At 37.0% G+C, this 25,627-nt stretch overlaps 1 protein-coding gene and 1 long non-coding RNA gene across 3 annotated transcripts; one reads left to right on the top strand and one right to left on the bottom strand.

Annotated features, from left to right (window-relative positions):
* The first annotated feature begins 1,772 nt into the window (after nt 1-1,772).
* LOC103716815 (TBC1 domain family member 15) lies at nt 1,773-11,597 on the top strand. 2 transcript variants are annotated; one of them, XM_039125937.1, is made up of 11 exons: nt 1,773-2,270; nt 2,724-2,866; nt 3,075-3,178; nt 4,585-4,811; nt 4,900-5,022; nt 5,224-5,312; nt 8,791-8,896; nt 9,387-9,484; nt 10,035-10,292; nt 11,018-11,101; nt 11,229-11,597. In XM_039125937.1, the coding sequence occupies exons 2-11, from the start codon at nt 2,744-2,746 to the stop codon at nt 11,241-11,243; spliced, it is 1,227 nt and encodes a 408-aa protein (XP_038981865.1). In that variant the 5' UTR covers nt 1,773-2,270; nt 2,724-2,743; the 3' UTR covers nt 11,244-11,597. The 2 variants fall into 2 exon arrangements, with proteins under 2 accessions (XP_038981865.1, XP_008803209.2); XM_008804987.4 differs by having other exon boundaries at nt 1,775-2,270; nt 2,771-2,866.
* LOC120110583 lies at nt 2,846-25,186 on the bottom strand. Its single transcript, XR_005511705.1, has 5 exons — nt 24,586-25,186; nt 23,914-24,099; nt 19,904-23,744; nt 13,217-17,365; nt 2,846-2,932 (listed from the first exon to the last, which is right to left on the bottom strand). It is a non-coding gene; the product is annotated as an uncharacterized LOC120110583 (long non-coding RNA).
* Nucleotides 25,187-25,627: the final 441 nt, after the last annotated feature.

Raw genomic sequence — 25,627 nt, 5'->3', positions numbered from 1 at the left:
ACTCCTACCCTCGACCTCTCACATGAAAGTGAGAGGATTTGTCATTAAGCTAATTCTTGGATACTTTGTTAGGTTAAAGTTCAAATTTTGAACTGGTACCTACAAATTACTTTTTCTTCAAAATATATGCTTGGCTTGTTATATAAAGAAATTTAAAAATTACATAAAGATCCTAAAAATTATATTTTAACTATTATTGATGCATAGTCTTCGATGGTTATTTAAACCTATAACAATTTTATATAAAAGCTCCAACAGCTTCTTGAAAATTGAATAACTCCAATATGGCATTGTTAAAATGCAAATAACTATATAGAGCAGTTGAAAGCAGATAGAGAAATTATGGTGATGGCCTGGTTTAGAGCAGTTTAATATATATAGGAGAAAGCGTGTTGATGACTTGTAGAAAACCACATATACTTACATCTCAAATAAACTAGTTCAGAGTGAGAAAAAGATGTTAATTTCTTGTGACAATCTTAATGCGTGTGACATAGAGCATGAATCATTGTAGTTGTGATCCCTCATTTTAATTACATATTCATAATATATATGATCTTGTAAATATACTTTGCGGGTAGGTCTTTCTTATTTCATGAAGAGTTTTTTATGCCTAGAGCTGCAATCCATGCGAGGTTAATCAAATTAAGATGTGTTGTGCCATTTTGGCACACGGAACTTTTTGTATGATCAATGGCAAAGTCCCACGATATTTTTCTAATTCCAAAGGTACGATCATTTTAAGCCACTTGTTGAAAGGAATATATTTAGTCTAGAGTTTTGGAAGGTGATTCCTTTACAGTCATCTCTTGGATTAATATTTCTTTTAATATTAGGCTTGTAGCTATTCCTCTCTTCAAGAATATTATCCAGCTGAAGGTAGAGTTGCTCATGGGCTGAGCATTAGACCTAAACTATATTCATTTTTAGTTGGACTTTAGACCAGGTCTATTTAGAATTTCATATTTTCTGTACGATCATTTTAAACCACTTGTTGAAAAGAATATATTCGGTCTAAAGTTTTGGAAGGTGATTCCTTTACCATCATCTCTTGAATTAATATTTGTTTTAGTAATAGGTGTGTAGGTATTCCCCCTCTTCAAGAATATCATCCAGCTGAAGTTAGTTATGAGCTGGGTCTTAGATCTTTACTATATTCATTTTTAATTGGACTTTAGACCAGGTCTATTTAAAATTTCATATTTGCCGTACCGAAGCCCAGTTTATGATTAGGCTCCAGATCAAGTCAACTAAACGGGAGCTACAAATTGGCTAGTTTTCCAAATCCTATAAAGAATATATCATCCTCGATAGTCTACTACTGATGCCTGATGCTTATAGTTTATGTTATCTTCAAATTTGAGTCCAGAAAAACCTCCTTTGGCTTACTGGGTTAAAAAAAAAAAAAAAAAAAAGGAGGAAAAAAAAGAAAATCTTAGCGCCTTGCACAAATCAATGCGACACCATCCAAAAAATCTTATCTTTTTCCTTGTCTTCATTTAACGGTTGCAAGATTTAGATCATAGATTTTGGTCGTCTAAGAAAAAGCTTAAGTAGAAGGATTTTGAAATTGAAAAAAAAGAGAAATAATGTGGTAAGTATTTAGAACCTTTCAATTCTAGAGCAGGACAAAAAATTTTCCGACATATTTGGATTCCCCACGCATCACAAGAATATAGGAAACTTGGCAACTCAAATCCATCCGCAGAGGCTAAAGAAAGGAACTCAACTAACATACCTAACCAGGGTCGTTGAAGCGACCAACCGAGTCGGAGGGGGGCGTTGGAACGGGTCTCCCTGTCCGTCTTGGTCCTCCGCGGCTCTTCCCTCGAGCGGCAATTATTTAGCTAAATAGACATGAAGATCTAAATTAATCATTTCTATGCGGAGCCATGAACCATTCCAACCCAAGCTTTTTACGAAACTAGCCCTCTCCCCATCCCCCGCCCTACGCCTTCCCTTCCTCCAAGTTCCCCCCAAATCGATTTCTCTTCCGCCCGACGCCCGATCTGGATCCCTTCAATCCCATCAGAAAATAAAGGAAGGAACTTTTGGGGTGATTCGGTGATTAAGGGATCCAGCTCGAGCGTCGTTGCCGAGATTTCTACTGGGTTTTTCGCGGAGATTTGGGGATTTTTGGTGGTTTCGAGACAGTGTTTTAGATTTTCTTTAGGCGAGGGATGTGGAGGAACACTGAAGCTCCAGCGGATTCTTTCTACGAGGTCCGCCCGGAGTGCAGCGATATTCCAAAGAGCAAGTTCAAGATCAGGGTCCGGCTCAATCTTCCTTTATATATATTTTTGGATTATTTCTATCTTTCTCGATTGGAACGTTCATGTTGAACAACATGATGATTTTTATTGTTTTCTCGTATTACATGAACTGATGATTAGGATTCATAGGCGAAGTGAACTATCTGATGTTTTCTCAAGGACCGACCATCCATGCCAACCATGCTTTTCTTGGAATTATCAAAAAAATTCCAGATTTTATAAATTCACCATTTCTTTTCCTAAATTCGTTCTTGGGTGATAGGTGAAGATAATTGGAATTACGTCTAGGCATTTCTACTTGTGCTTCACGTATGGATTGTGGAGTTGTCTGAGTAATTGACTTGCATGGAGATTTTTTTTTCAATCAATCGTGAATCTTAACATGAAGGGCAGTCTTTTTATTAATGGTTACTTGGTCTTGGATCCCCTTATCATAAATTCTCCCATTAGGCGTGGCACAGGAGCTGAGGATGTCTTGCTCTCATCTGTTTACGCAGGCTGGAAAAACTCTGAGCACACGAAGATGGCAGGCTGCATTTAGTCCAGAAGGTCGCTTGGATATTGCCTCGGTCCTTAGCCGGATACAGCGTGGGGTAAGTCAACAAGCGCAGCTTCTTCTTTTATCTCGTGTGATGAAGTTTCTTCTTCCATCATATTCACTGTCAAAATAAACAGGTGTGACGAGGCCTTTCTATTTAAAAGGAAAAGAAAAAATTGACAAGATTGTCTCTGTCCTTTGAATGATTATTAGAGAATCTTCAACATTAATGATTCTTCTATTTCAATTCTTTGTTTGATTAGGGTGTTCATCCTTCAATAAGGGGAGAGGTTTGGGAGTTTCTGCTTGGCTGTTTTGATCCTAAAAGCACTTTTGAGGAGCGAGAGCAGCTGAGACAGCGTAGGAGGTAGTAATACTTCCAAAGCAAACCTGCTTGTTATATTTAGCTAAATATTGCAATGCTGTAAATACACTTTTTTTTTTCTTTGGTTTTGTTATTAGTTTCAAGAATATCACAAAGAGTGGTGCACATTAATGTAAGAAGATTATTCAATTGAATATGAACATTATTTTAAAGATCCTCCTTTGAGATTGCATGCTTCCATAAATTTCTTCATGTAACCAAAATATCTCTTGACTCCAGTGAGTCTACAATGTGAAGTTGGCCATAATATCACATAGATCTCTCTTGATCCTTTATTATTTCCCTAAAGAACTTATTGGAGTAGCTCCACCATTTGCCATATTACCAAAACTGCACTCATCACCCTGGTCCCCAGGGCTTAATCTATGCTATAGTTGCTATTTATCTTATTGCAGAATTTTGTATGATATATCTTGATGTGGGTATTAACTATTTTAACAAGGCATCAATTGAAATTTGAAGCTCTTGAATAAGAGCATCTACAGTTTCTTTTATCAGCTATTAACTGTCAAACACGCTATATGTGGGATAGTTGTTGTTTATCATTAGAAGCTACTAACTAGGGAAAAGCCTAGCTCAGCAAATAATAAATACGACAAAACAAAGTAGCAAGAACATTTTGTTAAGCATATAAAGCGTAGAAAATACTATTGAACAAACCCAATTGAGTTATTAAATTTATTAGTCAAACATTAAATGGAAGTAGGAATATACTTAGACATTGAAATGAACATAATTGAATAGAATTACATGAAGGCCTTCCTGATTTGGGGAAAAACTCTGTCCTGACTCATAATCCAAGGTCTTGCCCATCAAAATGCCTGCATCTTCTAATCTCTACTCGTGATAATTGTTCAAGTCTTCTTTGCCCTCAAATTCCTCTTTCATGCCCATTCAACTAGTTTCCAAGAAGCCCTTCCCACAAGTGGAATCTCTGGCCTAGGTTGTGGCTGTCTAATATCTCCAAACAATTTTTCATAGATAGACCTATTTATGATCAAGATTCCTAGTGCATCCTACATAAACTACAAGAATTTAAGGAAATGAGGGTGGTATGATAAGAAGATCGGTTTCTATAGTAACCCTTTCATACAGGTTAGTTGTTTGATAACCATCATTTTAGTGGGAGCAAGTTAGGGTATGTTCTGATCTGCATCTTTTGCTATTCGCTGTTGATTCATGCTCCAGTGTGCACTCTAAACAGTCTCAACAATTTTACCTTGCGTTATCATCATTATCTTCATTTTGTCGTCGCCATCATTATTTCCATCATCATCATCATTATTATTTTTATATTGCACTTTTTATTTCTAGGTTGAATCTCAAAAACCATGATAAAACTCCTACAAATTTCCAAATTTAGAAATTCATGTATATATGCCATGCAGAGTACAGTATGCTAGATGGAAGGAAGAGTGTCGAGAGAGGGATTCTCACGTTGGTAGTGGCAAGATTATTACAGCTCCAATAATCACTGAAGATGGTGAGCCTATTCAAGACCCACTGGTGCTTATGGAAGCCACTTCAAATGGTGGTGCTGAGAATAATGAACATAGAGTTCAAGTTCCTTTGGATAAGGAAGTAATCGAGTGGAAGCTTACACTACATCAAATTGGTATGACTTAAGTTGATGACCTTATTTTCATTCTTCTTGCTACTTAAATTTGCAGCGAGTTTTTCAAGAAAAGCACTATTTATGGTAGGTCTCGATGTGCTTCGCACTGATAGGACCCTGGTATTTTATGAGAAGCAAGAGAATCTAGCAAAGCTCTGGGATATTCTAGCTGTTTATGCTTGGATTGACAAAGATGTTGGCTATTGTCAAGGTGTGTTACATATTTGAAGACATCATTTTTATCCTTCCTCTGAAAGGAATATATTTAATTCTTTTTTATTCCTTCTGTCTTCTTATATACGTAGATATATAAATCTTATGGTCAAGAGGGAGCACTGTGAATGTTATGTTCCTTTACTAGGATTTTGTGACAACTTGGATAACATGCATTGGTTGTGATATATATGATCAGGAATGAGTGATCTTTGCTCCCCGATGATAATTCTTCTTGAAGATGAAGCAGATGCTTTTTGGTGCTTTGAGCGCTTGATGCGCAGACTGGTATAATCTTTGTCAAGCTACCTGTTGTTTTAATAATTGATTCTTTTGAGCCATTCCTAGATTTCTTTAAAAATTACTTCTAGATAACTTTATGTTCTGGGTTAGTAATATTTCCTCGTGCAAATTGACTTACCTTGAAGGAGTACATGGCAGCTTTGGACATGTCCTGCCATGTATCTCTTCTTCCTTTAATATGGTCAAACAGCCACTGTGGATGTCTGTTAGAAAAATGGGAGACTGCCGTGCTTATGGTGATAAATCTACATCATGCAGGAGGAGGCTACCCTAAATTTTTTTTCTATTAACACTTAAGAATCAAGAATAGGATAGGAACAGTGCGAGTGTATTTTGTTTTGTCCACTTTATTTCTCCGTTCAAAATTTCATTTCTTTAACTAATGTAGTGGAGCTTTTCCACTTACAATTTTGCCTCGTATCTTGCAACTGTAGACTGGTTGACATGTTTCTTGCTTTCGGACTAGTTCTCCTGTTCTTCACAGTTTAGTTAAAGTGAAGAGCCTTAAACTCATCTGCAAGCTGGTCATTTGTTATCAAACATTTAAGGTAACAATTAGAATTTAATGAAATTTTTATTTATGTCTGCCTTTAATCAGTTACATACTAGAGGTGTTCTAGTATTATATTCTCAATGAGATTGCATGTATCTAGTTTGCTACAATTCTTGAAAAAATCATAAACATAACCAAGCAGAGTCCCTCAACTCTTAATTTTAGAGTTGGCTTAGAAATCCTTTCGTCTATTAGTTATTGGTTTCTGAATGTGCTTTCCCTTGACCCAACTGGTCATTCTTTCTTATCAAGGGCATTTATACAGAGCCTTGAAGCCCTTCATCACAATCCATCCTTCTTCTCATTTTGCCTTTCAGAAGCTCCACTTTCCTTTTAGTCCTCCAAACAAATCCAAGCCCTTTTCTCAATAATGCTCTGCTGTTTTCTTGGTACTTTCTCATCCAACGTCCTCATCTCTTCACTTTCTTTCTATTGAGCAACTCCTATGTCTTTTAAAGGTTTCAGGTCCCGACCCTCTCTTCTCAGGGTATAGGCATCCACTCAAGTCTCAAACATTCTCATCCTTTTTGAGGTTTAAATCTTCTTTTGAAAATTTTCTTTTGTTCATCCCCTCTGTGAGAATTAGAGCTGGGTGAGTGAAGGTAGAGGTGATTTATGTCATTAAGTAATAGAAGAATGCTTTGGTGGCTTATTAGGGGATTCTGTTATCCACCAGTATTTGGAGAGAAAGAAACAACCAGGTCTTCCTCGAGAAGAGAACATCCCCTGACTCAGTTATGCACCACATCCTTATTACTGAATGATCCTCTGTTATTCTAAGACTTCCACTAGTTGTGAGGAAGTGGGGACAAATTAGCAATCACCACTTAGACTATTTCTCTTCTTGTATTCATGACTTCCAGGCTTCATCCCTCCTTTCACTCAAAAAAAAAAAAAAAGAATTATTAGGAAATTCTTTAGGAGGACAAACAAAGGTGGCCTAAGCAAGCAAAATGAATGTAGCAAAGTTAAGATTGTTTATATGTGGTAAAAATAGGAAGTAAAGGTTGATGACTTATTATAATAAAGTAGGACTAGGAGTTGCACTGGTTGAGGATAAAGTGTGCAGGCTTGTGCTACAAGGTATTGAGTCAGTTTCAGTAATGACTGCTCAAATTTGTGTAGGAAGGTCAAGTAAGAGTGTGCAAGACCTATATGGTTCACAGGCCAAGTTTGAATACTTGCATTAGAGCTTGGCTTAAGCTAGAGCTAAGCTTGAAAACTCCCTTGATATGATAAAGTAGAGCCTAAACAGCACAAACTCGGTTCGGTTGAGCTTTTCTGCAGCCCAAAATGATGCCTCAACTTCTCAGGAAGCTCCTTCTGAGACTATTGGAGTTTTACACCAAACCCACTTTGGGAGAACAGAATCTGGAGGAACCAAATAATATGAACACTCTCATGACATTGGGATCTAATTGCAAGGATTTAAAGAGGATCTAATGAAGAGTATGAATGGCCTGAAGACACACTGATAGCCGATAGATCAGTAAGCAAGACAGGATATGGAAATCAATATGAAATGTTCTGATTGAGGATAATTTTGTTCCACCATCAGTGTTGTTCGAAGGAAATTATCAGTTGACACAACATCAGCCTAAATAAATAAATGTACTCATGGCTTTTCCGTATGTTTTTTAAGAAAACTGATTGAACTAGAGGTCTAAATTGTTATTAATTGCAAGGATCATCTCAAGAATGTTACAAGCTTTTAAGTCATTCATCATGCCTAGATTTCTTGGAATTATGAATCTGTCTAATATATTGCTTGCTTTTCAGCATGATGCTCTTTCGAGAAAGGTTATATGCTAATCTGCTCCCTTCAAAGTTCTAGTCCTAACATTTGGTAACTTATGTTGCTTTTAGCATTTAATGACAGCCGTCCATAGTCCAGGTTAATCTAGTAAGTTCTATAGACTTGACCCACTCCAGGCTCGGCATAACATGGGAATAGTACCCAGTACCCACCACCTGGGCCTTGGCTGATACAGTGGCTTGTTTCATGAATTGGCTGCAGTCGGGCAAAACCAGCCATTGAGATTTCCAAATAAATGTATTGAGTATAAATAATTATATCTAAGGAACTCCTACATAGACACCCTTCTATATTGACAAGCACACAACTCTTTCTACGGGTAGGTTTCTCTGAGTCAACAGGAGCTCATTTATAAAGTCTTTACATCAAACAGCTTATGATTATTTGTATAATACTGTTTTTAATTGTTTACTTTGTCAAGTTAAATGCTTATTTGCCTTTAGAATTGGTAAATGGAGAACAAAAAAGATGACTTTCTACATATACAAGAAGTTAACGACATATACCTTAATAGACTTAAATTTTTTGGGATATTAAATGAGTGGGATGGGTCATGCCTGGGCCTGGCTCCTTCAGAATTTTGGGGTTTGGTTCATCCTTGGGCCTCAAGTTTGACACTAAGTTGGCCGAGGCCCACCATGACCAGGCTCATTGACATCCTTATTTAATGAATACTGGATTCTGTATGTCAGGTTAGCCATCATTAGTACCTTTTATGCTCTGGATAACAAGATAATCATATGAGAACTTTGAGAATATGGTCCCTTCCAATTCTCATTTGAAATGCTTCTGAAATGTTGAGTGATTCATGTTGGTAGAATTAATTGTGTGATTCTCATAATAAATTTTCCTGTAATTTCTTTCTCTGATTATTTTAACTATTCTTTTATAGATCCAAGATTCTGTACGCTTATTCTCATTGTCCGTTTTCATTTATATGCTACTAGTGCATGATCGTTATTGGATAATAAAAGTGCCGCATACTATAATGACCTTTCCTGATATATTGATTTTTTAAATTCTTATGGATAATATTTTTATTTTATTATTCTCATCAACTGGTTTTTAATCCATTGTCATTTGAAATTTGAAAGCGAGGAAATTTTAGATGCACAGAGAAATCTGTTGGAGTAGAGGACCAACTTCAAATTCTAGCATCCATCACTCAAGTTCTTGACCCAAAGCTTCATCAACACCTAGGTATATTTTCAATTTTTGTGATCATGTATCACCGTCTTTATAATTAAAATTTTAACTTTGTTTATCAGATAATAACCATATTTTCTTTAGTTCTTTTTTCTTGTCCTCCAGCTTCTTTTTTTCAGTCAAAGTTTGTTCTGTTATTTTGGTTTGTATAATCATTTTTTATTTCATTTTTATAAAGTTACTGTATCTATACTTAGTTCATTCTCAAATGGAGATAACTGTTTAGTAGTACCAATCATGGTCCATCGGGCTTCAATTATGCTAGATAGATCTCCGGGAAAAGTGCTTGCCCTGTATGGATGTCTTAGTCATCCTTCAGCTTTTGAAATTCTTTACCTCTGCTTTTCAAATGCTAGTTATTGTTTTTTTTTTTTTTTGTACTCGTTGTTTAAACATTATGGCTTGTTGATTATGCTTGTAACATAAATAGCATCTCTATTTTTATAGACAGGTGCTAATATATTGTATTGTCTTTTGAGCACAGAAACACTAGGTGGAGGCGACTATCTCTTTGCTTTCCGTATGTTTATGGTATTGTTCCGCCGGGAGTTGTCATTTGGAGACTCATTGTACCTTTGGGAGGTATGAAATTCATATGGACCTGAATGACCAGTACATTATTGCAAGTTTCAGTCAGTTGTTCTAAATTTTACTCAGTTGCTAACAATATAATGCTTTTATGATACTTCACTAAATATGCCTCAAAACACTCAACCCATTTTACCAGACAGATTCCAGAAGTTCTGCTTTCAAAGATATGTCACTATCTCTTGATCTATGACTGGATATATGCATGTCGTCAATGTATCTCCATATTTTGGCATTAATATATGTACTTGATTCTTGTATACTTAAAAGGTTCAAAGAACGTTGTTTAATTGTTCAAGGAAGGCAAAAAATGTCTGAAAAAATGACAACAGTGTCTTGTGGAGAAAATAAATGGTGTATGAGGGCATACTGGTAGAACATTAACTCCATTGAACTTCAAATATTTCATTGAGATTTTTGCTTTGTGCTGCCATATCTTTCATATGCTTCATGAGCGATACATCCATTGACGCAAGCACAAAAAACACTTTCCTGCCTTTTTTCTTATGCTAACCTGATGCTTTATCTTCAAACTTCTATACAGATGATGTGGGCTCTAGAATATGACCCTGATACCTTCTCCATGTATGAAGAACCAGGGTTTCCCACTGAAAAAAATGAGGGATCTAAAGGGAAAGTAAAGTCGATACGCCAGTTTGGGAAGTACGAGCGAGAGAATATGAAAAATGGATGCAAAAGTTCTGAAGCCCCTCTCCCCATTACAGTTTTTCTTGTTGCTAGTGTTCTCAAGGACAAAAGCGCTCTGATGCAGGAAGCACGTGGATTGGATGATGTTGTTAAGGTAAAAACCAAGTTAGGCTTTTTATAATGATTTGTACATCGTCTGTGATCTATTGATAGTTATAACTAGACCTAAATAAATAAAAATGATTGCCTGCAAACAATAAAATCAACCCTGCTTCTGCAAGAAGGCATGTCCTTTAAAACTAGCTTGGATAGAATATCTAAGTACTTTTCTGTTACTGAAGGATGCAACCATTTAATTATTAGTGCTTATGAAATGTAAATAATAAATATTTTTTCGACCAATATCTAAGAGCTCTCTGATACCACAAGATATATTTCTAGGACACAAACCACTATTGGATTCATAAAGCAGACCAGAAATGGACAGGATGCTGTTTTGTCTATGTAGTATTTAATATAACTCATGAAATGTAAACAGTAAATATTTTTGGACTCATATCTAAGAGGTCTCAGATATTATGAGATATATTTCTAGGACACAGACTGCTATTGGATTGATAAAGCAAACCACAAATAGACAGGATGAGGTTTAGTCTAGGTATTATTTAATATACTCTTTGTTACATAAAATTTTGAGATGCATTTTTTTTTTTTTTTTGCTAAAATGAGATGCATTTTTTGGGAAAATATTTTAATGTACAATTTTATTTATAGATATAATCAAATGTTGAGATATTGCTCTCTCTCTCTCTCTCTCTCTCTCTCTCCCTCCCCTGCCCGGTGACTTAATCTTACATTATCTATTTGTTTCACTTTCAGATTTTAAATGACATAACTGGAAATTTAGATGCAAAAAAAGCTTGCAGTGGGGCAATGAAACTTCACAAGAAATATCTGAAAAAGGTAAGGATTTTGCTTTACATTTTGATGTTACTTGGTTGTCTTTGATGATAGCGATTTGTCTTATTCTGTCTATTTTGTTATGATAAATAAACTTATTATCTTACTGCCCTCTCTCTTATGTACGCAGGCCAAGAAAACATAGCGTCCAATGTAAAACACAGCTCCTCAATACGGCTAATTTTTCTTTCTATCAGTTGAATAATATAAAATAACTTGCTCAATGATCTGGTGATGGAGGTGCTTTCATATACATTAATTTTTTAGGGTCCGGATCTGATTTTCTTCTACAAACAAAGAAACGTCACTCCAGAAATGTTTTGGAGTTGAGCTGGCAACTTGTAAGATTATCAATATGTCAGTGTTGTATTCATCTCAACTCATTGTATACACAAAACGGTGTAAATTACCATTGTTGCAACATGTACCACTTAAGAAGAACAGGAAATGCTTGGAGACTTCTTAGTTTTAATAAAAGTTGAAAAGAAAAATTCTGGGCTTTGGTTGCATTAAGATTTAAGAAAGACTATTTTGAAAACGACTAGCTGTTTTCATAATAACTTGTCAGAAAGAGAATTTTGTGCTTCAGGAAACCTTTTAAGCAGAAACTCGTAGGCGATGGAAAACAAATCGCATGCACTCTCAAGAGCTGGATAAGAAACAGAATCTAAGAGCCATCACTTCAGAATGACTAGGAATCTAAGAGTCATCTCTCAGGAAGTGGATTCTGGACAACCCTGGCTTTCTTGGAGAGACGGTCGTGGACAGATGGGGGAGTGAACTCCCCTTCCTGTTCGAGGTTTTATCGGTGGCGAAGGCTTTGTCGATGCAAGCACACGCTGCACACCCAGATAAGGAATTGGCGAGGGTGCTGCACACGATGCGGCCGAGTATATATTTATAAGGATCCTAAGCAGAAGCCGGAGATGGCGATTGCCCTCACCGACTTCAAGGCCCTTTGTGGTTTGTCAGCATTGAGGAGCTCAAGGATGTGCTTTCAGGTGTGTGCCAGAGATTATAGAGCTGGTTGGTGATGAGGATGCAAACAAGGTTCTGAATACTAAAGAACAAGATGGATATGTGGAAGTAAAACCCATTCTACAGTCAATCTTCACTAAGCCTATGTCAGCAAATAAAAAGGCAGTTTTTGAAATGAGGCAATTTATGCGCAAGAAATTTCTGATCAGGGTACTTTGCATCTTAGCTCATAGACCATAAAGTGGGTCAGCGATTGTTATTTTTAGTCAGTCTTCGGTAGAGGTAAAGATTCCTATACTTAATTACTGCTATAAAATATATATATGTTATTGATTTGTACTGTTGTATTTGCATCGTGAGTTTTACATCGATAGATTTGGTTTAGCATGTGATAGTATGTTTTATAAGATTTCCAGTACGAATATATTTGTATGGTTCTTATACATTTTTATTTTTTATTTTTTCATTTTATTACTCTCTACCTAGGTAAAGATCTTTGAGTAGGGAATCGGTGCACTTTAAGATTTCTGTATGGAAGCATTCCCTTCTCACGTTTTGGTACAGGTTTGGTACAAGAAAGTGAAGGAATGGTAATATATTCATACGCCCTGGATCCGAAGTTGGTGCAACAGGTGGTAGGCCCGTTTCATCTTGTTTTTGGACCAGGGCTGGTGGTGGATTGAGTCACTACTCTCTACGCATGGAGGACTGGTCAGGAGTAGGGCTAGTTTTGTTTGGGCACCTTGTCATTGGTTTTTGTATGATTAATCTCTTGATAATCCCAACTTATACTTGAGACCCATCAAAGGTGACAGGATGACCTGTTCTATAAGTGAGTCTGTCAGGACTTGGCTGGATGAGTGGAAACACATTAGCCATGGTCAGACACCGACCTGAGCTACTTATTAGCAGCTCAGGCTCAAACGGTCAAACCAAGTGGAGGAATTCCAATCAACAATTACTGCAACCAAAACAAACCCACCAATCTACCAGGGGCCAGTTCAGACCCTTGCAATCTTGGTTAGTGAAATAATTAAGACAGAATTCTACCTGACTGGCTTCCTCCATAGTCCAGATTCCACTCTATCTAATAAGCTAATAGAAAGGAGATATGGCAGAAGCAGTGGCAGAACATGGTACCTGAAGGAGGAAACAATGGAAACAATGGTGGAGGTGATCAGCTTCCAACATTGTCGGGAACGCCATGGAGGAATTGGGAAGCCCCGACCAAATCTGCCATCTCTTCCTCAATGGTGCTGAGATTCATATGCTGCCTTCCTATAGCTCTTTCCTGGTTTGACGTGATTTTTAGCTGAGTGGAGCTTTAAGGTACCTTAAACCTATAAAAATGTCTGAATAAAGTGATACCATATGTAAATGTTGAGTCGAATAAACCTGGGTTAGAGTAAGGCAGTTCCTGTGTTAGATCCAAAGCAATGCTTTGCGGACTGGGGTAGCTGGTCAGTTTAGAAGCTTCCGCACGGGGAAAGCTGACCGACCCGGAATTGGACGTCACCGTCTTTGTTGACCTGCAGCTTACAGAGTCACCGTGTGAATCTGGGCTATTATTATTTTTTTTTCTTCCCACTTTTGCATCTCTTATGTAGAGCTGATCATGAGCCCGACGGCCCATCCGGCTTGCTTATCCCAGCCCAAAATTTGGCACATTTGAACATGAAAATTATGAATGTGCTAGGCAAAAAAAGGGCCGATTTTTACATCTCTTATGCAGAGCTGATCATGAGCCTGACGGCCCACCCGGCTTGCTTAGCCCAGCCAGACATTTGGCAGATTTGGACACTAAAACTACGAATGTGGGACGAACCTAGGCAAAAAAAAAAAAGCCCAAACTAAAAATCGGGCCGGGCCTAGAAAAATTAACAAATGAACCTAGCCCATCCCGGCCTGAGATAATTATATATATCTAATATATATATCATAACAATAAAGTTTCATATTATATGCTAATGAATATATCAAAATCGGACTTGTTAGGCGGGTTTGATATTGACCTTTCAGGAATGTGCGGGCCAGGACAAAAAATAGAGACCCAATGTCCGGATCAGGCCGTGCCTGAGCATAAACACTGGTCCTAATTTATGCTGTAGAGACTAGCCTTGGCTGGCATTCGATCAGCTCTGGTCTTGTATTGTGTCCTAGTTGGTCTTCCTTTTTTGGCAGGAATACATTAAAAAGAGGAAAAGAGAACAAAGCATAACTAGGGCCACCTAAGGCAGTCGCTAATCAAGCATGATATATTATAGGAGTATAGCCAGGATATTTTTTCCATTTTTTATTTGAGTAATATAATATAGCTAGATTTAGTTTAGGGTGATGACTCTTACTGTCAAGCTTCAACAAATCCTGTCTTTAAAAAATAAACAAATCCAGATATTCAATCTCATTGTAATATCACCAATATATTACCAGGAAGAGCCTCTCAAAAAGCCAATTATATGGTGATTAACGCTCAATACAATATTTGACAAGCAGCATTTGTAGATTTCTGTTACTACAATTTACTATTATAATAATGATGGATAGCACCAGTTTCTCCAAATCAAGCACATAATCCATTTAGCTTCTAGAGGTATACCCATCATGCATATGATCACTTTATCGGTAGCTAGTATGAAAAAATGGGTGGTGGGAAGATGATATGATTCTGCCTCCCATTACTGACCCAGCTGCAGAGTGTTGGTGGCCTTCCTAAGCCCAAAGAGGATTGCTCATCCTTTCATTAATGCAAGAAACTGCTAAGATCTTTCAACTTTAGCAGGCAGGTGGTATTTAAACATGGTCTAATTGAAAGAAAGGATGCAAGCAAGAAAACAGTAACTTATCTGAACACCTTTTCATTGCGCATCCTTGCCTTCCCCCAGTATCCAAAAAGGGGGAGTTTATGAGGGAGAAAACATATTAGAGGATCAGAATAGGTAGGAATTTACCAGATCTCATTTAAATGTATTCATCATTACAGAAATTACAGCATTAAAGTATTTGATATTAAATCTGGGGGAAGGTTTCCTTCCTCCATTTGCATAAAAAGAAAGCATTTGATAAAGAAAGATAGATCAGAAAATCAAAAACAGAAGGTCAAGATATAAAAAAGAATGCTTACCAAAGGATTGAATATCAAAGGATAAAATATTTTGAAAGGCAGTCCAGTAAAGAATAAGGTCTAAAAATAAGGGGCACTGATTTTTCTTGCATGACAACCCAAAGAAAAGCATTTTTACATGTTATTTAGAAAAAGGTAGAATGTAAGGTCACATTAGTGTATCCAATGACATCTAATGTTGACTCAAATGGTGATAACGAAATTTAAGGCATAGTTATCTTGGAGGCAAGCATATCTTTAAGCTTTATAAATGAAAGTTTTACATATATTTCTAGATATGGCCATGCTCTGTCCCTGAAAGGTTCCTCAAATTCATTGTTGACAACTTCTAAATTTTCTTGGATAACCCCTTCATATGGACAGCTCTGCAAACCAATCTCAGGTAATTGTGCCTTGTATTCTCTATACATACATTTTACTACTTTCCACCTAAATATCCTCATCTCTGATAAGCTCGGTGTGCTGTCATTATAGGCTAATATGCCAAGTGATATTAGACAGTTGATCTTATTCATTAGGTTAAAGTAGCTGCTGGAAAGCATCATTTACATGTGGCACACATGAAACATCTTGTAGCCACATATCGGCAAAGAATACCTTGTGCTAATATATCCTCACAAATACTGTTTTTTCCTTAGTACAGCCACATAAATGAAACAACAATTGCCAGATATCTTTTGCCATCAGATATGAGCAGAGAACCATTTATTTGTGTTTCCTAAATTATAACCAAGAACTTTCTAAATGAATTACGCATGACAGACTTTTTCGCAAAATTCTGCTGAAATCCATATTTACTACCTACTCATGTTGAGAACTCACTAAAAGCAAAATATAAACCAGAGACAACATAGACAACTAGAAATCTCAAGTATCAGTAGCTATCTATATGTGAGAATTGTAAAAGTGTAATATGAGAGTGGATTCATCAATAGCTAGTATCTCAGCTGGTTGGTACCCATCTCTCCAAGTGAGAGGACTCAAGTTTGGTGAATAACCACTGTATGTCTGCATGCGTGTATGTGTGTGTGTGTGAGAGAGAGAGAGGATTCTAATGCTTGAAGTAGTAGATGGCATAGATCCAATACAGAATTGTGGTATGATAAAACAAAAAAGAAGCGAAACAGGATCTAAAGAGATGAAGATATACTTTTTCAGGAAAAATTTTAACCAGCACGCTTCAGTCTACTTTGTTGTTTCAAAATTTAGTTCTTTTCTTCTACCCTTTATTATCTAGAGCACAACACCATTTCATTGTTCGCCATCTCGGTACTAGACCATGTACTGGTATCATGCTCATACAGTGTTTCGGTACAGGAGTCAATTCAGTGTATTAGACTTGGTACACCCCCATACCAAGTCTCACTTCGAAACCAGTGGTGCACGGTGGTACCCATTGTTACAGCAAATCTTGGTTTAACCACTACCAATTATACATAAAAGAAGTCCACAATAAGAGTATGTAATCCAAATTAGTTTGAATTTTATGCGAGTATTACTGTAACTAATTTGCATGCTTATATTAGTTATTCGCCACATTTCCTGCATTTTCTGTCATCACCAGCTTATGTCAAGTTTATGAAACAATTCTCCAAAAAGTTCTCCAAGCATCTGATTCATTCTTGGTGCATGCTCTCGAAAGCTTTTGACTTTGGTATGACTGAACTAACTGAGCCATGCACCCAATCATGAGTAAAGCTGAACCAGCAGGTTCCTCATCACATTCTTAAATTCATATTACTAATTTTCTGTTGTCTCAAACCTACATGGACTCTGGGTCAAGGTTCTCGCACCCTGCTATTATTTTCATAAGATCAATCAAAACAACATTTACAGATGCAATAACCAAGAAGCACTTATCTATCCGTTCAATTTTTCAATATTAGACACAACCATGTCCTCCTTAAGCCGTTGTAAAAAAAAATGTATTCAGCTGCAGTTTAAATACTTAACCTATAGTCATATACTACTAAAATTTGATACCAAGACTACTTATCTCTGTCCATGCAAAAGTTTCACTCCATTCATGCATGTCACAAGCTTTAAATTAAAATGAATAAAGTGATTACAAGAATCACCAACAGGAGAAAACTTACTTCAGGTCCTCGTTCCATTACACTCTCAGAAATCTTAGCACATAAAGATTGTCAAAATCCAGAAGCCATTACCTGACAAAAATACCAATTCAAATTTAATATGTTAAAGTTAAATCATGAAAGTTGTAAACTTCTATGATATTTGTAATATGAAATTAGAATGGCACAAGATTACTCTTTTGCAGTTTGCACTTATAAGTGCTTAGCATTGTATTAGTTATCTCTCTGATCACAAGATTTTTACACTCAGTGCCATCAGAGTGGAGGCAATATCTTGAGAGTTACATAAACATCATTGATGACCCAAAGATTGATTTAAAGATTAATTTTGATGATCACAAAACCTTGAAGTATAATTACTAATGCTTGTGTTGCAAAAAGAAAGATAATTTGTTTTGCAAGGAACATAGCAAGTTGGAAAAATACAAGAAGGCCTCAAAAGCTCTCAAGAAAAGTTGGAAGAAAGCTACACTTCATTGGCCCAAGTTTCAAGTTCAAAGGATTCAAGTTGGAGGAGCAAATTCAAAGAAAGATTCAAAAGAATAGTCCTCGAGTCGACTCCTGGAAGTTCAGAGTCGACTCTGGCACTCTGGAGTTTCAAGGAACAGTGCTCGAGTCGACTCCGAGACTCTGCGAGTCGACTCCAATTGAGAACAGACAAAAAGACAGAGAGTTGATTTTCAGCGCTACAGTGCTCGAGTCGACTCCCAGCTACAGTGCCGGCAGACTCTTATTCACGAGTCGACTCCTGTTTCAGCCGAGTCGACTCCTGCTTCAGCCGAGTCGACTCCTGCTTCAGCCGAGTCGACTCCTGCTTCAGCCGAGTCGACTCGAGCACGCTGGGAGGCATACGGCTAGTTTTTTCTTGACTCCAACGGCTCTATTTTTATCTCTAACGGCTAGATATTTGTTCCCACTCCCTCTAAAGCTATAAAATCAAGGGGAGAGCAAGGGGAGAAAATAAGAAAGTGGGAGAGAACACATAGGGAAGAGATTTCAAAGAGATTTCAAGAGAAACCTCCCCAAAGCACAAAAGGGCCATTCAAAGCAAAAGAGAGAGAAGAAGAGCATCCGAGTGAATCCCAAAGCTTCCTCTCCAACTGTGTGCTGCCTCAGTGATCCTCTACCTCGTGCGAAATTAGAAGAGGATCAAGTAAAGAAGAAGCCGAGTTCCTTCATCTATAAAACTTGTTTGAGGGTTTCTTCTCTTTACTCTATTTGTTTATATTGTTATATCTGCTTGTTTAAGAAGCTTGTATTTGTTTAAACTCTTGTTCTAATATCTTGTAACTTGATTCAATCAAGGGATTGAATCAAAGGGTTAAGGTTTGTTGGTGAGCCAAAGGGAAAATCAACGGTGTAAGGTTGTGGTTGGTGAACCGGAAAAAACCAACTGGGTTTGATTGTGAACCCGGAAAAACAATCGGTTGGTTCTAGTCGGTGAGCCTGTGAAAACCGACTGAGTTCGTTGTGATCTCGTGAAAACAACAAGTTAGGTTGTGAGCTTGTAAAATAACCGGCTGTAATCTGGGGGATTATAGTGAAATTCCCAAGAGGTCTTGGAGAGTGGATGTAGGTGCTGGGGTGCAGCGAACCACTATACATCTTTGTGTTTGTGATACCTTATCTCGTGTATTTCATGCCTTACATTTATACTTGATTGTGTAATATCTCTAGCTTTGTTTTCTATAGAGTTATAAGTGATTGTTTAGAATTTGCTTAGCTTCCACTCCATTCTTACCATACACATAGATTAAAATTGATCATACAACTATAAGTTAATTTTAGATCAATTGCACCCTAAAGCCATAGTATAATTGCTCTAGCTTAATTTTCCACTGCTTTACTTGTAATTGCCTAGAGCTTAAGTAAATAACATCTTATCATTCCGCTGCATTCAATTCAAAGTAAAAATTAGGGAACATAATTTTTAGAAAACCCAATTCACCCCCCCTCTTGGGTTGTCACCTTGGGCAACAATCATCACAAGCTAAAATTGGTCAACATAAGCAAACACAAGAGCATAAGGTCACACTGTTATCCACTCTAAAACATAGATCTGTAAAGGGTAAATGTATTACTTAGAACATACTCATTGCCTTTTCATAACTATTAGAGATCAGCTGGTCTCTTTTATTCCAAAATAAAGCTTATAATTATTAATAAAAATCCTAAGTGTGTCCACACATTTCCAAATATATGGAACAATGAACCTCTGCATAAACGACAACATGTATGTTAGTCAAACTCCTGTTTATCAGAGGCTTCCATGCTTGTTTGATACACCTCAAAGGCTTGAATTAGGGTGCAGATGTTAGATGAAAAAGAAACCACCAGCAGACATCTTTAACTCCCACCAATTTTAGTTCTCCACCTCATCTGCCATTCTAATATCTAGTCACCTTTTTGTTCCCTTGGTTCTGAAAATATTATAAGCTTTCAAAGCAGACAGAAATATCAAATAAATTAAAAGAGTAAGTAAAAAAAAAAACTGAATAATTTCTATCAAAGCAATAAATTTGAGATTAGAATATCTTCACATGTATGAAACCTGAAAAAGTGTTGACTCACAAAGACCAATTCAACATGATAAAACTCTTATCACTTTACCTTATCATTATAGTAAAGATCACAGAGAAAGTTAAGAGAACTGATTCCAGTAATTCCATTGTTTGAATGCTCAGCATATAACCAACTCAACTCTGCCAAACAAATCCAAGTCCATAATCAAGTTATATTTGGTGATGCTCTCATCTTTATTATGTCAAAAAACACAACAGACTATACCTGATATAATCTATATATCTATTATGAGCATTATATATCTAAAACCAAATACCTTTTTGGAATATAATGTATCGTACATATCAATTGCTTGACTGAACATTAATAAATAATCGATAGAGATTGAGAAAACTAAGAAAGTTATCATTGAAAAGGTTCACTTAATCAGTTAATTGTGGAGATATTCTTAAATAAAACTTAAATATATACTCCCTCTTACATTATCTTTTCTCTTGGGTTAATTTCCACATATGATGGATTGAATGCCTCATATGTTAAGACAGGAAAGAAGGCAGTTCACTTTGACCTTTTTTTTTAGGGGTTGGGGTTGGGGGGGGTGGGGGGCTACTATCCTATTGAGGGGAAACATCTCGCAAATATGTTCAAAATAAATGGATACAACTGATTTTTTGCAGTACTGTCCTATGTTGCCATTTCCAATAGACTTCCAAAGAGGAAGCACCAACAATATTTTTCTACCCATTGTGAAGAAATTGGTAAAGCTTCACAAAAGGGATAGATCATTAGAATTTTAAAAAAAATAATGAGAAAAGAAATGTATTTGCATCTCTTTTCATGCAAAGATAATCATTGAAGAGGCAATCATCCAAGTTCTTCCAAAAGCCTCATAATAAACACCAACAAAATTAAGTCACCTTTGTTTCCGCATGAAGTAATAGTACTAGGCATGTCCAATGAATATGTATTAGGGAAAGAGCTGTGAAACAGGATTTTGAGGCTTAGACGAATCCTGCATCTAATAGACCCCAGTCATGCATCTGAAAGACCAGAACAACCCCACCAGCAATGGCAGCAGGTTGCCTGTTAGGTTGCAGACCATAAAAAGTTGCTCCAGTATTGTTATAAAAGACAAGAAGGGGAGAGAAGATGGAGTTAAATTAATAGTGTTCCATGCCATCCAAAAATAGAAGAAGAAATGATGTGGAGCTGAATAAGAAGAAAGGCTTATTTTCCCTGCCTAAGAAAAATCTTGCCCAGTCTCTAATATGCTGCAGTAGTAGCTTGTAGAACAACTGACATTCCAATTTGCAAATAATACAATGTTTACATTTTATTTCCACTTTTCCCCAACTAATCTGCAAATAATATTGCAAAATATTGTGATAAGTATAGATTCTTGATTTCAAAAAATTTATATTTTTTCTCGAAATGACTAGCAAAATATATGGGTGAGTAACTATTCCCATGAATAAGCCCCTTAGATAAGCAATACTCACATCTAAGAGCACAAAATATTATGGATGGTTGTAGTAAGCAGAGTACATATCAAATATAAATAGGGCATCCCAGACACATGCGACCTTAGCCTTGCATGCGGAGTAGCTGATTCCAAATCAAATCAGAACAAGTTGTATAGAAATTCTTGGAGACGCTCTTGTGCACCACCGGATAGCAATATGGAATATGATCCTGGTGTCTGAAGCATAAAAACTTACAAACAAAACAGACTATAACTACCTCTGCAAGGACAAGTAGGAAGACTAAGAAAAATAAATGCTGATAAAGCAGCAGCATAAATAATTGAATAGTTGTATTCAGTATTAACAAGATTAAGAAATTATAATAATTGCATAGCCTTAATTGATACCAGCTCCAGCAAAATTTATGTGCACGCGACACTCATGCATAAAAAAGGCTTAAAAAGTAAAAAGATGAGTAAAGAAAATTGAGAATATGTGCTGGAAGGGAGTAGATGCAAAATCCTTAAAAATGTAATAAACCCTAATCCCCAGTGTGCAATCCCTAATGTTGAACAACCATAATAGAAGATTAGAATTTAGGTTCTCAAAACCCTAGCAACTATCAATGCAAGATTCCCACTGCTATCTTTCAATGGTCTCCAAACTGTATGTATTCTTGGGGAGCCAAAGAAAAAATCATCTGAAGAAATTAATTACAGTAAAGAAATTAGAGAAATCTTGAAAAAACCAAATCTTTGTAGGGGGCAAGAAGAAATTTAAAAGCAAAGAAGGGGAGGAAGAGGCTCAGATTCACCACTTAATCCAGCATTGTGTTGTTAGTATTCAAGTCTCTGAAACTACAAGCCCAAGAGGCTGCAGCTAGTTGCCTGCAGAATAGCAGCAGACCATCCAAGATTGCCTTGCCGTAAAAGTAGCCATTTTCTACTTTGCAATGCAGCAAAACCCTCCCCTAGGAATCATCACAGCCTCTTCATATAAACCTAAAACAGGTAAGACTTTCCCAATTTGGGGAACAAAGAATGAAGAAGAAAAGCAAGAGAGAAGAAAAGAAAAGGAAGAAAGAGAAAAAGAAGCAAAGGAGGAAAAAGAAGAAGAAATAGAATAATACCCAGGGCTTGTAGGCTTCATGGGATTCTTGAATGGATGAGACTGAAACCGAAAGATACCCCTCCTTTTCTCCTCCAGCGACCTCTCGATCCAACAATGGCTGCATACTGGTTGCCTGCAGAACAGTAGACCTTCCAGCATTGCCTGGCCCATCGTTCAAGCAGAGAAGACAAGCAGAGGAGAGGAGACACGGGATGGGGGTTAATTTCAAGGACAACTTTAAGCTGCAGAAAGGCTATGTTTGGTTCAAAAATAAGTTTACACAGGATAGGAATAAGACAAGGAGAAGGTGAACAAGAAGAAGAAGAAGAAGAAAGGAGGAGTGCTACAGGAACTAAAAAAATCTTCATAGGCGCCAAGAACTGCACTGATATCAGGAGAACCGGAGAACTGAGCGGGCTAAGAAATGGGACAGCTGTCGGTAGCGCTGTGACTCCTTATATGTCTTGCAGTATAGTCTTGCTTTGCCATTTCCAATAGATTTGCTAAGAGAGAACCAAAAAAATATTTGTCTTGCCCATTGGGAAGAATTTACCAAAGCTTCACAAAAAAATTTCAATAATTAGAATTAAAAAAAAATGAAAGAAGAATTATATGTGCATGCATCTCTTTTCATGCAACGATAACCACTGAAGAGGCAACCATCCAAGTTCTTCCAGAATCCTCATAATAAAAATCAACAAAAGTCTTTGAAGGCACCTTATTTTCCACATATAATAATAGTACTAGGCATATCCAATGAAAAAGCTGTGAAATAGGATTTTGAGGCTCTGACAAGTCCTGCATCTAACAGACCCCATCCATGCATCTGAAAGATCCAAACAACCCTAGCAGACCGTAAAAGTTCCTCCAACATTGTTAGAAAAGACAAAGGAGAGGAGATTGAGTTAAAGTATAGAAGTGTTCTTATGTGGAGCTGAATAAGAGAAAAGGCTCATTTTTCCTGCCTACCAGCAATCTTGTCCGGTCTCCAATATGCTGCAGTAGTAGGCTGCAGAACAACTGACCTTCCGAATTACAAATAATACAATGTTTACATTTTATTTCCACTCTTTCCCAACTAATCTGTAAATTATATAGCAAAAATACAAGTATAAGTATAAATCCTCAATTTCAAAAGGATATAAAATATATTTTTGCTTGAAATGAATATAAAAATGTATGGTGAGTAACTGCTTTCATGAATAAGTCCCCTAGACAAGCAATACTAAGATATTTAAGAGCAAAGAATAGTTGTAATGGACAGAGTTCATATCAAATTCGAAGATGTTGTATAGAAATTCTTCGAGAAGCACTTGTACACCACTTGATAGCAATATGAAACATGATCCAGGTACCTGAAGCATAAAAACATAAAGCATAACGGATTACTGCCACCTCATTAGAGATAAGTAGGAAGACTAAGAAAAGGAAAGGCAGATAAATCAGCAGAATAAATAGTTGAATGGTTCTATTGGATATTAATGAGATTGACAACATTATCAAGGAAAAGTTAGAGTGGATAACCTTATTTAATACTGTCTCCAGCAAAATTTATATGCTGTGAAACTCTTGCATAAAAGAGGCTCTAAAAATGAAGCAACTTAAAGTTGTCATTAATCCCGGTCAACTCCTCGGCTAGCAACGTTAGAAGAGCAACGCCAGGGAAACCAGCTTACGGAACCAGATTGGTGCAGCAACATAGAATTTGGTCTGGAGGATAGCATTGGAGATTTTTCAAGTTGTATCGTATGTTATCATTGTTCATATAAACAAGAGAATAGACAGCAAGGGAGGAAAAAGGAATCTATGCAATACCAAAGCCTTTGCTACTGAAGTAAAAAAGAAGCCGAAAAATGAGTAACGAAAATTGAGAATATGCGGCTGGAAGGGAGTAGATTCAAAACCCTTAAATATGTAATAAACCCTAATCCACAGCGTACAATCCCTAATCTTGAACAACCAAAATAGAAGATTTCGGAATTTGGGTTCTCCAAACCCTAGCGACTATCAATGCAAGATCCCCACCCCAATCTTTCAACGGTCTCCAAATTGTATGAATTCTTGGGGAGCCAAAGAAAAAAATTATCCGAAGAAATTAATTACGGTGAAGAAATTAAAGAACTCCTGAAAAAAACGAAATCTTTGAAGGGAGAAAAAGAAATTGCAAAGCGAAAGGAGGAAGAGGCTCAGATTTACCACTTAATCTCGTATTGTGTTGTTAGTCACCAAGTCTCCGCATCTAAATTGCCCGTAGAACAGCAGCAGACCATCCAAGATTGCCTTGCCGTTAGAAATAGTCGTCTTCTACTTCACAATGCAGCAAAACGTTCGTCAAGAAATCATTACAGCCTCTTCAGATAAAGCTTAAACCGCTGCCACTTTCCCAATTCGGGGAACAAAAAATGAAGAAGAAAATCAAGAAACAAAGAGAAAGAAAAGCTAAGAAGAAGAAGAGAGAGAGAAAAAGACGCTCTCTCAGATTCTTGAATGGATGAGACCAAAGCCGAAACATCCCCCTTCCTTTCTCCTCCTGCGACCTCTCCATCCAACAATGGCTGCATACTGGTTGCCTACGGTACAGACGGCCTTCCAAAGTTGCCTCGCCCATCGTTCAAGAAGAGAAGACAAGCAGAGGAGAGGAGAGACGATATGGGGTTTGATTTCAAGAACAAGATGGCATGAGATAGGAATAAGAAAAGGAGAATGTGAAAAAGAAGAAGAAGCGAGGAACGGTGCTACGGTAACAAAAGAAAACTCCATAGATGCCAAGAACCATCCTGGTACCAGGAGAAGCCGGAGGGAGAACCGAGCGAGTGGGATATTGGGAAGCGCTGCGGCTCCTTATATAGCTATGGGTCATGTAGCCGTTACAAATACCCCGTAGCTTACGTCTTATGCGACCTCTCATTCTCGAGCGTCTAGCGAGATCTTTTTCATGTAAGTCGGCATTGCTTGCCGATATTATGTACGCACGTTAAGCCTTTTTTTTTTTTTGGTACAACATCTAGTATGAGTACTACTAGCAGAGTCAAGGAGCACCGACCTTTATATAAGCACTCCTATTTTTGATATCTACACTAAAAACTTTGCCTTCTAAGATACACCAAAGGAGTGCGACAACCAAAAATAGAATCATGTTTATCATATCACCCGAAAATTATAGAATCATGTATATAGGACTTGATCTAGTCTCGGCATGCCAAGTAAAGGATGCTTGTATAAAAATATATATATGATA

This window comes from Phoenix dactylifera, chromosome 4 (genome assembly GCF_009389715.1).
Source record: "Phoenix dactylifera cultivar Barhee BC4 chromosome 4, palm_55x_up_171113_PBpolish2nd_filt_p, whole genome shotgun sequence".
Taxonomy (NCBI): Eukaryota; Viridiplantae; Streptophyta; class Magnoliopsida; order Arecales; family Arecaceae; genus Phoenix; species Phoenix dactylifera.
This window is presented reverse-complemented; position numbering and strand designations above follow the sequence as displayed.

What these genes read in the sequence shown, in the direction of transcription:
- LOC103716815 (XM_008804987.4), top strand. Translation starts at nt 2,181, where the DNA reads ATGTGGAGGAACACTGAAGCTCCAGCGGATTCTTTCTACGAGGTCCGC. An exon ending in AGATGTTGGCTATTGTCAAG is followed by an intron (nt 5,023 to 5,223) that starts GTGTGTTACATA and finishes ATATATGATCAG; the next exon opens with GAATGAGTGATCTTTGCTCC. An exon ending in GATTGGATGATGTTGTTAAG is followed by an intron (nt 10,293 to 11,017) that starts GTAAAAACCAAG and finishes TTTCACTTTCAG; the next exon opens with ATTTTAAATGACATAACTGG.